General features: G+C 42.4%; 2 protein-coding genes across 5 annotated transcripts in view; both read right to left on the reverse strand.

The window, feature by feature from the left end:
• The window catches only part of LOC113083588 (plasminogen receptor (KT)-like), a 10,924-nt gene extending 4,276 nt beyond the window's left edge, over window positions 1-6,648 (reverse strand). The window contains exons 1-2 of the mRNA XM_026254649.1: window positions 6,503-6,648; window positions 5,786-5,867 (exon numbers count right to left, since the gene is read on the reverse strand). Of these exons, the coding sequence (XP_026110434.1) occupies window positions 5,786-5,866 (81 nt within the window). The 5' untranslated portion in view covers window position 5,867; window positions 6,503-6,648. The remainder of the gene's footprint in view (window positions 1-5,785; window positions 5,868-6,502) is intronic.
• An 805-nt stretch (window positions 6,649-7,453) lies between these two features.
• Window positions 7,454-10,000, reverse strand: part of ralgds (ral guanine nucleotide dissociation stimulator) — a 21,270-nt gene continuing 18,723 nt past the window's right edge. For 3 of the 4 annotated variants that reach the window (XM_026254648.1, XM_026254646.1, XM_026254647.1), the window contains 3 exons: window positions 9,658-9,909; window positions 9,319-9,433; window positions 9,011-9,186 (listed from right to left, as the gene is read on the reverse strand). In XM_026254648.1, the coding sequence (XP_026110433.1) occupies window positions 9,011-9,186; window positions 9,319-9,433; window positions 9,658-9,909 (543 nt within the window). Of the gene's footprint in view, window positions 9,187-9,318; window positions 9,434-9,657; window positions 9,910-10,000 lie in introns of all 4 variants that reach the window. The other variant, XM_026254645.1, reaches the window with a different exon arrangement.

Consider the following 10,000-nt stretch of genomic DNA (forward strand, 5'->3'; position numbering starts at 1 on the left):
TTACAGGATCGCAGGAGATGCTGGTTTTACTACAGTAAACACAAAGCACCAGTATGAATGGTGTATAAACACAGGATGATTTCCACTTCACAGAATATCTATGAATGCTTCTGCTCACAGTCACAATCTGTTCTTTACTCTCCAGAACAAAGGAGTAAACTCTACGAGCAAAACGGATCAGTTTCATTGATTCCTGTCAGGTTAATCATCTAAATGAGCTTCAGCAGGTATTCAAACACACATTCATTTAACTGCAGCCGCTCCGGCACTGACGAGTCCTTCATGATGTCTCTTTATCAGTCCAGAGATCAACTCTGATTCAATGAGACGAAGAGCGACGTGGAGGTGATGAAGTGAAAACACAGCTGCTCCGAAGGGAAACTCACTGACATTTTCCTGAAAGGCCACGTGTGAAGATTTCTGGACGGCTCTGTTAACCGTAAAGCAGACGAAAGACTGAGCGACAGACCGCAATGAAGCGCCTGATGACCAACGACCCATGTTTACAGAACACATGCCTCCAGTTACAGCTTTGATACAGATGTTTGTGTCAAGTACAAGAAATATATGAAAGCCACTTATATTCTAGCGATTAGTTGATCAAGTTCTAAAAAGCATGCTGAAATCTGACGGATGTGGCTGAGGGTTAGATGACTCTTGGTGTAAAAGCGTCTGATGAATGCATGAATGTGATTGTGAACAGACTTCTATATTGAAGTTAAACCGTGGAATGGATGGAGAAGAGTCTGTCTGTTTTCTGAGCGACAGCACACACGTAACCCACAATTTCATCATCTTGTCTTTTCAGGACAATTAAAATGTCATTAGCTTGAGCTCCAGAGCAGCGGAAGTGACAAACAAAGAGAGGAGAAACACGCCTGACAGCCGGTCAAACGTCTGACCGCTGGACAAAGAGACGGCTGCATTATGAGCGGATGGACAGCACTCTCATCTGAATCCCTCTGACAGCGTAATGATGCAGGACTCGTCAGGTCAACCATCGTTACATCCGTGACACGCTTCCGCTGTCAGACACAAACCAGCTTTTAGATTTCATCATTTACTCACTGTCACAAGTCATACTGGAACAAACACCAGTCATTTTAAACGTAATTAATACAAAAATGTGTGGTTTTACTACGAGACGTGAAAGCAGTGGAGAAGAGTGTGATTTGAACTCTATTCCTGAGCCGTTTCTACAGACGCATGCTGAAGCTGAAGAACGCTCTGTGTGACTGTTTCCTCTACATCTGACCTCGTGGCATTTCTGGAGAACAAAGATCATGATTTTTCATTACCTTAAAAAAAATGCAGTAAATATGATGAGTTACAACAATATTGAGAAAGATGAGCAGACGTTGCTGGAAGAGCTGGAGGAGCTGTGAGACGTTTATTAGATTGTGGGTGATAACCAGTATTTATGAGCGTCTGAACGCACCTGAGGGTCAGAAATACCTGCACGGACCATCCCAGAGAATAAACCCACGGCAGACTCACACCGGAGTCGGGTTATCTGACCACGGAGAGAGAGATGTGCTCGTTTACACAGCCTGGAATGCTTTATGTTACTGATAAAGTACATAACAATGAAGAAGACGTAAGAAACAGAGAGAGCTACACATATAGCTCATGATGTCTGAGTGAAATACGATAGTTAATCTGTGATATCATGTCTAAAACGAAAGCTGGAAAAGTAATTTTACAGTGAAGAGAGAGGTGAAGAACGAGAGTGAATGTGTGACTCATCAGAGCTTTATGAGCTGATATTTGTGGGCTGTGCGGCAATGAACAAATACAACCATATTTTACTGAATTCTTCATAATCTGTCAGCGGGTGGAGATTTTTCTCTTCATAACGTCACCGATGATGACTGCCTCACGGGCCGAGATCCATCAGAAGAAGAGCATTTCGTGAAGAACACAATTGCAATAAAAGGCTTCTGGCTCTCAACTAACTGGAGATCAGCGGAAACATTAAAACACAGAGGCTCTGATCATGACGGCAATCTTTACAATCACCCTACATCCACGCCTTTCTCCAGACGGATCTACTGTGGTGTGTGTGTGTGTGTGTGTGATGGGTGGGTTTGATGTGATGGGCGTGTGTGTGTGATGTGATGGGTGTATGTGTAAGGTGTGTGTGTGGGGGTGTTTGAATGATGGGTGTATATGTATGTGTGAGTTGTGTGTGTGTGTGTGATGGGTGTTTGATGTGATGGGTGTGATGTGATGGGGTGTGTGTGTGATAGGTGTATGTGTAAGGTGTGTGATGTTATGGGTGTGTGTCTGATGTGAGGTGTGTGATGTGATAGGTGTTTGATGTGATGGGTGTGATGTGTTGGGTGTGTGATGTGATGTGTGTGTGATGGGTGTTTGATGTGATGGGCGTGATGTGATGGGTGTGTGTGTGATGGGGTGTGTGTGTGATGGGTGTATGTGTAAGGTGTGTGATGTGATGGGTGTTTGATGTGATGGGCGTGATGTGATGGGTGTGTGTGTGATGGGTGCATGTGTAAGGTGTGTGATGTGATGGGTGTTTGATGTGATGTGTGTGTGATGGGTGTGTGTCTGATGTGAGGTGTGTGTGATGGGTGTATGTGTGTGTGATGTGATGGGTGTGTGTCTGATGTGAGGTGTGTGTGATGGGTGTATGTGTAAGGTGTGTGATGTGATGGGTGTGTTATGTGATGGGTGGTTGATGTGATGTGAGGTGTGTGTGTGATGGGTGTATGTGTAAGTTGTGTGTGTGTGATGGGGTGTTTGGTGGGGGGGGGGGGGGGGGGTGATGGGCAGGCCCTGGGTGGGTAATCTAGAATGCCGGGAGAATTCCCAGTGGACCGCTTCACTTTTGGGCTGGTCGAGGTTCTTCTTTTTTTATTTATTTTTTGCATTTGTCACGTTAGTGAGTCTGTCTTCTCTTAATTAACACTACACACGTTTCGCATTCTGACACCGCAGCCTCTGCATGGGTTGTTCCATATGAGGGAGCCCCCCCCCTCCCATAGAGTTGCTTGGGTCCATAGCCCGTATTTTCCTGGCTGAAAAAGCCAGGTTGAAGAAAAGAAAGGCATTGGAGCTTACAGATGCAATTTCAAGAGGACAAACACAATAGGCAACTGGTAAAAAGAGATAGGCCTAGTAATGATTAGAATTAGCAAAGTAATTATTCAGCTTATACCTTTGTCAACCTATTCACAAGCAAAATATACAATTTAATTAAAATATTAGCCTTTGTGAATCACCCAATACATGGCGATTCATAGACTTGGCAAATATTACGCAATTTAATATTGATAACCAATGTTGGGAGTAACGCATTACTAAAGTGATACATTACAGTAATATATTACTTTTTTGCTATAAAGCAGTAGTGTAAAGCATTATTAATAAATTTTTCAGTAATATTTTACTCCGGACATGTTCAGTAACGCTTGCGATACAACACACTTTTAGCACAAAATGTAATTGTTCAAAGAAAAGAAAAGAAGAAAACAGCAAGACATTAAAGAATCAAAGATGCAGCAAAATAAAAAAAAAAATATATATATATATATATATATCTGTTCGTGTTCATGGTCAGTTAATAGATGCGTGTGGGGTTCACGCAAATAAAGATTAAACGACATTTTCTGATATATTTGTTTAGCCATTTTTTTTTTATTCATCTCTTGTATTGTGTGACGTAGTGCAATGAAGGTGTGTTTAGGGCATGATTTCAGCCTCTGTGCTCGACTGGACGGTGGAAATAATGGGTAAAGATAGCAGAAGACTGTACTTTCACAAAATGGACGTATGCACATCTTGTCATTTTACAATTGCATAAGGCATTTACATTTATATTCCTGTTGTGTGTAATATGAACAGACCCAAGCAATTCACTGATATTCCCAGATAATCACTTTACCTTTACCATACTTTTAACAGACCTGGATTGTTTGTGATTCTGGATGTCATCCTGTCTTGCATTGTCTTGAGACTTCACTTTCGCCAATTATAAGCAATATTGTTAGTAGCCTGGATAGCCCCAGTCATTATGCTACATCATATCATCCTCTACTGGATGCACAACGCTCTGCAGTACATTTTGACATTTCAGAATATTAAGTTCTACTTCTGTAATTATTTTGGTGAAAGTAACTCAAAAGTAATACAGGAGTCATGTAACACATTACAATATTACTGTCTCAGAATTGTTTTGTAAGGAATTACTTTTAAATGACAGTAACAAGTAATCTATAATGTATTACAGTTTAGAAGTAACTTGCACAACACTGTTGATAACAAAACTCACGCTTGATCTGCTGTCTATGAAGCTCATTGAGTCAGGACAGCTTGGAGGCTTTCCTGTTCATGTGCACAGAGAAGGAAATCCACACGTCTATAAGCAACGACACGGCTATCAGTAAAGTGGCTGAATCCAGTGCACTGATTAGGGTGACTACTGATGCTGTTCGCAGTGTAACCGTAAACTACTGTGACCTGAACTGTAAACATTAGTTCAATATGCCTCTTTGTGGAAGAGTGGAATACATTTCAAATGCTTTATTTATACTTTTTTTCTGTTTTAGTTAATTTATCAACCTATCCTTGTGGAATACTGGAATATTTCTGTTAACTTCTCAGCTTCTGTGAATTATTATTTAAACTTTTACATTATTTGTTGAATTATGATATTAATAAAAAACTACACAATAGGAAAATCTGAACTACTTCATTTAACCAATTTGGAAAAAGTGTTAATTTGGTATTCCACCAAGGAAAATGTGGTTCGGTCTTGAGCATGAAACTCCCCCCAATCCGGCCCTGGTGATGGGTGTGTGTGAAGGGTGTGTGTGACGGGTGTGTGTGATGGGGTGTGTGTGACGGGTGTGTGTGATGGGGTGTGTGTGATGGGGTGTGTGTGATGGGGTGTGTGTGACGGGTGTGTGTGATGGGGTGTGTGTGACGGGGTGTGTGTGACGGGGTGTGTGTCAGGACACAACTCTGTATAATGACATGGGTATGACACAGGTATTACAAGGAGAGGGTGACTTATGAGGACATAACCCATGTCCCCATTTTTCAAAACACTTATAAATCATACAGAATGAGTTTTTTTGAGAAAGTAAAAATGCACAAAGTTTCCTGTGAGGGTTAGGGTTAGGTGTAGGGTTGGTGAAGGGACATAGAATATACAGTTTCTACAGAATAAAAACCATTACACCTATGGGATGAACACACTTTACACAGAAACAAACGTGTGTGTGTGTGTTTGTGTGTTGTGTGTGAGGTGTGTGTATGTGTGAGAGTGGTGTGAGTGTGTGTGTGTGTGTGTGTGTGTGTGTGTGTGTGAGAGAGAGAGAGAGAGAGAGAGTGTGTGTGAGTGTGTGACTGTGAGGTGATGGGTGTGAGAGGTGTGTGTGTATGTGTGAGAGTGGTGTGAGTGTGTGATGGGTGAGTGTGTGTGTGTGTCTGTGTGTGTGTGACTGTGTGTGCGTGAGGTGATGGGTGTGAGTGGTGTGTGTATGTGTGAGAGTGGTGTGAGTGTGTGATGGGTGAGTGTGTGTGTGTGACTGTGTGTGCATGAGGTGATGGGTGTGAGAGGTGTGTGTGTATGTGTGAGAGTGGTGTGTGTGTGTGACTGTGTGTGCGTGAGGTGATGGGTGTGAGAGGTGTGTGTGTATGTGTGAGAGTGGTGTGTGTGTGTGTGTGCGTGAGGTGATGGGTGTGAGAGGTGTGTGTGTATGTGTGAGAGTGGTGTGTGTGTGTGTGTGTGTGTGTGTGTGTGTGTGTGTGTGTGTTGCACCTGCAGGCGTGTGTTGAGCAGCATGAACTCTTGCTGTTTCTGCAGGTTCTGCTCGAGGGATTTGGAGAGCAGGAAACCCATCCTGAAGAAGAGACACCAATAAGACATAACATATAACACAGCATCATCAGACACTTTCCTAATGTTTATTTCTACCGGAGTCTTTCAATAGAGTTCAAACACATCAGAACATGAAAATCACATCATTCATGTCAAGAAAATTAAACTCGTTTTAAAAGACCAAGATTGTATTGTGACATGATTTGTCTAACAAAGATTTATTATTTCAGCTGGAGCTTCTGACTGGTTTGGCACTGAGAGTTTCTTTTAAGAACTGTTAGAATTCTGCGATTCTTTAATTCTTCTGTAAGCGAACTATAATATGAAGAACAGGAGTGTCCTTGGATCTGCTTCATTATCTGTTCAGTCTTGATAACAGAAACAGTTTCTGAAAAATATCGAGTTCACAAATCATCACAATGACGAAGCAGGAATCAGGGAGAGCAAAAACATCGCGTTCTGGAGTGAAAACCCTCCAATCTTCAGTTTAAACACAAGAATATCTGGAGTGAAAGAGGATTTGAGGTTTGCTGAGGAAATCTAGGCGATGTGTGAACAGCTCTCTCTCTCAGGGAACTCTGTCTCGTGTTCACACACAAATAAACTTCACAGCAAACACAGTCAACAGCATAAATCAAGGCTGAACGTCAATCATACCTTACAATACTGATTCTGAAGTTCAACAAACACCAAGGGCACGCGAGCTCTGCGCACGCACTGACGGCACGTCACTGACGCAGAACGGTCTCGCGACTGATTGGCTCTCGCGCTCTGCCTCGACTCTCATTGGTTCTCGTGCGCAGACGTCAATAAACTCAAGCAAAGGACATTATATTCCCGAAAAATCGTCTGAGACACAAACGTTCATTAAAAGTTAATTAATTGACACCAAAACACCAAATACGTTGTTTCTTTGACAGTTTGCTTTAGGTAATTTTTAAGTAGTTTTGGATAAAAACGTCTGTTAAATGTATTAATTTAAATGTAAAAATATTTATAAAACGATCAAATAAATTGTCTTATACTGAAATAAAATATTTTTTTTCTTCTGATTGGTCCATTCTGAACGGCGCTGAGTAAAGTAACGAGGGTCACGTGACTGCGCCTGTTGACGGTCTTCAGTAAGAGCGGCAAAAGATCGAAACAGAATTTAACCGTCATTAATTCTGAGGTAAATAAAGTACAAGAAGAAGAAGGAGTTACTGTAGAAGCTCATCTCATCTGACAGGTTTGAACTCTAAACTTTTGTGTTGTTCATTAACTCTACTTTCATTTAGTCTTTAATTTTAATAGCAGATAAAATACATATTGTTTTATTATAGGCCTATATTTCCATATGCAGTTTTTTTTCTTTGCAGTAAAAGGTATAATCAGTCTGTAAGAAGCTTAGTCTTTAACGTGCAGCAGCAGTTCGTTTCCCGAAACATTCTTAACATATATATATATGGTCTCGTCTCATAAGGTTGAGTTTGTGGAGCATCTCTGGCTACAGAGAGGTCAAATCTATCATCATAGCGCCACCTGCTGACCACAGTGCAGTCCTGCATCTGTCCTCGTCTTCATCAGATGATATGAACTGCAGAGCACAACACAAGAGCACTACAGGAATCGCACTGCACGTGTTTATTAGTCGCTTTCACCAATATTAGAAACAGTGCATCATAAGGAAAATAATAATAGTAAATTTAAACCATTGAAAAATACGTGACGAACAGAAAACCCAAAGTCAACAGAGCTGAAAGAAACACAATCCCTTATCTGTAGTGGTATAAACTTCGGATTGATATATTCATATTTACATATTAGTTCATAATTACATGGGAGAAGAAACTAAATGTACAATGCTACAAAAAGTATTTACAAATCAATAAATACACACACACACACACACACACACTCAAACCAAATGAAAGGCAAAAGTACAAAGAACTATTCATTTTGTACAAAAATTACATAAAAGAAGATACAAAACCCGAGCAGGCGAGTTACAATAAAATCTTTTTTTTTTCTTAAATCTTTTTTTGACAGTGAAAAAGATGAATGGCAGATATCTGTGTCCAGATCTGATCTGAGAGATCCTGGAGACGGTCAGTGTTCCTGACCAGACAGCGCTGACCTCACGGACTGAGACAGAGATCTTTGGCCCTTTGGGTTTAGTTATCATAAACACAAGACATGAACACACATACCAAACATTAAAACATAGCAAGCACATGCACGCACACACACACTCACTCACTCACACACACACACACTCACACACACTCACTCACACACACACACACTCACACACACACACACACACTCACACACACTCACATATAAAGGATCTATGGCAGGTCAGCTTAGTGAAGCGTGTGCATTCAGTCATGAACGACCTCTGAACTACAGGTAAAACAAAAACTCATTACAATTCATCTTCATTTCTCTTTTTCATCTTGTTTCTCTCTTCCTCCGATCTTCATCATGTCTCCGGACAGATGAACATCTGGAAACTTTCTGGCATTTCATTGTAATTTCAAACGCTATGGTCGTGTTTCAGAAGGGGGTTTCACGCATCGGTGTGCAGCGACTGGAAATGAATCAATGTGATAATGTGATGTGGGTCGCTGAAGTGTAACTTCACGTGAAGGAGTATGGATGCACTGCAGAAACTGAAGACACCGGAGCACGTGTGATCTCTGAGTCGAGTGTCACTGAGCGTCTGCGCTGTTAGACTAGAAGAAGACTTGTGTTAGAAACTACCGGGATTCAGTGCTCGTCTTGCTCCACATTCACTGCTCAGATCCACACATGAACATCATCTCCTCCAGAATTATCATTTGTAGTGGCAATGAAATGAAAGGATGAAACAGAAGAAGAGAGATGTTTCATCGGCTTGAGCACCACTGTGTTAGTAAAGAGGAAAAACATTCTGATGAACGTGTGCAGTCTCTTCCTGTCATGTGATCAGTCAGGTGACCACTCCATCAGACCGTAGTTCATAGTGCTCCAGATCCCACACCACACACGTCTACAGCTGACATCACAGACGAAGCGGGTCTGGGAGATCCAGGGAATGGTTGTAAACACACAGATGTTCTCTCAGGGAGAGAGTTTGGCCGTCCAGACGGTGACGAGCAGTTCATGAGAGACAAACCCAGCTCCTGCACAAGAGTTTGGGATTCAGAAGATTCCCTTGGCGATCTTCAGACCTTTCTGCTTCATTCGGGGCAGCGTGGAGCTGGACACATGTTTGGTTCGGCCTGCTCTCGGGAAACCTCTCTTCTTCAAGACAAAGTCATAGTTGGCCGTGGAGTTCATGGCGTAAAAAACATTGGCATTGTCGGGGATCTTCAGCTCTGTGTGGAAATAAAACAACAGGACTTACTTCCAATCAAAAATCTGACAAAACTGAGCTCATCAGCAAGATGAGGAGGCAAATATCAGCAAAGGTATGTTTAAGCTTATCTTTTAGCTTGTTTATGACTGACCCTTTTCCTCACTGATCTTCTGAACCAGCTCATAATCCTCGGCTCGCTCGCGGTCCAGGTTGTGTTTGACCATGGCTTTCCTCACGACTGCTGGAGTCTTATCCTGACTCGTGACCTGAAACACACACACACACACACACATCTCCATCCAAGTCTGGTACGTCTCTACAAATGTACATCTGAGTTTGACAGGGTTCACAAACTTTGTCACCACTGGAGCACATGGTAATTAAACTAGTTTGTTTACTCTTATATGATGAACACTTCTGGTGCTGTGTTGGGACCTGATCTAAAACCACGTTCTTCCCGCTCGCTCTCTGTTATTTGACATGCTCTCACCAGTATGCTCTTGTACATGTTCCCGTTGTCCACGTCCAGACTGACTCTGATGATGCAGCAGTCGTCCACCTGCTGGTTGTAAAGTGGCAGAGAGAGAGACGAGTAGCTGGACACGCCGGAGACGGAGCGCTTGTGTGAGCGAGACCCTGTGACCGGTGTGGACGACACCGAAGACGAGGAGGCACTGCTGGAGCCAGAACCTGAGCCGAGACCCGACGCGTCCAGAGACGACAGAGACGTGGACTCCCAGAACTGAAGGACAGACAGACAGACAGACTGAGCTTCTCTCTGGGGTCAGACTTCAGCAGTGAGAGAACAACTGATGAGTCCAGAGCAGGTCAAA

This window comes from Carassius auratus, unplaced genomic scaffold, assembly GCF_003368295.1.
Source record: "Carassius auratus strain Wakin unplaced genomic scaffold, ASM336829v1 scaf_tig00038950, whole genome shotgun sequence".
NCBI classification, from domain to species: Eukaryota; Metazoa; Chordata; class Actinopteri; order Cypriniformes; family Cyprinidae; genus Carassius; species Carassius auratus.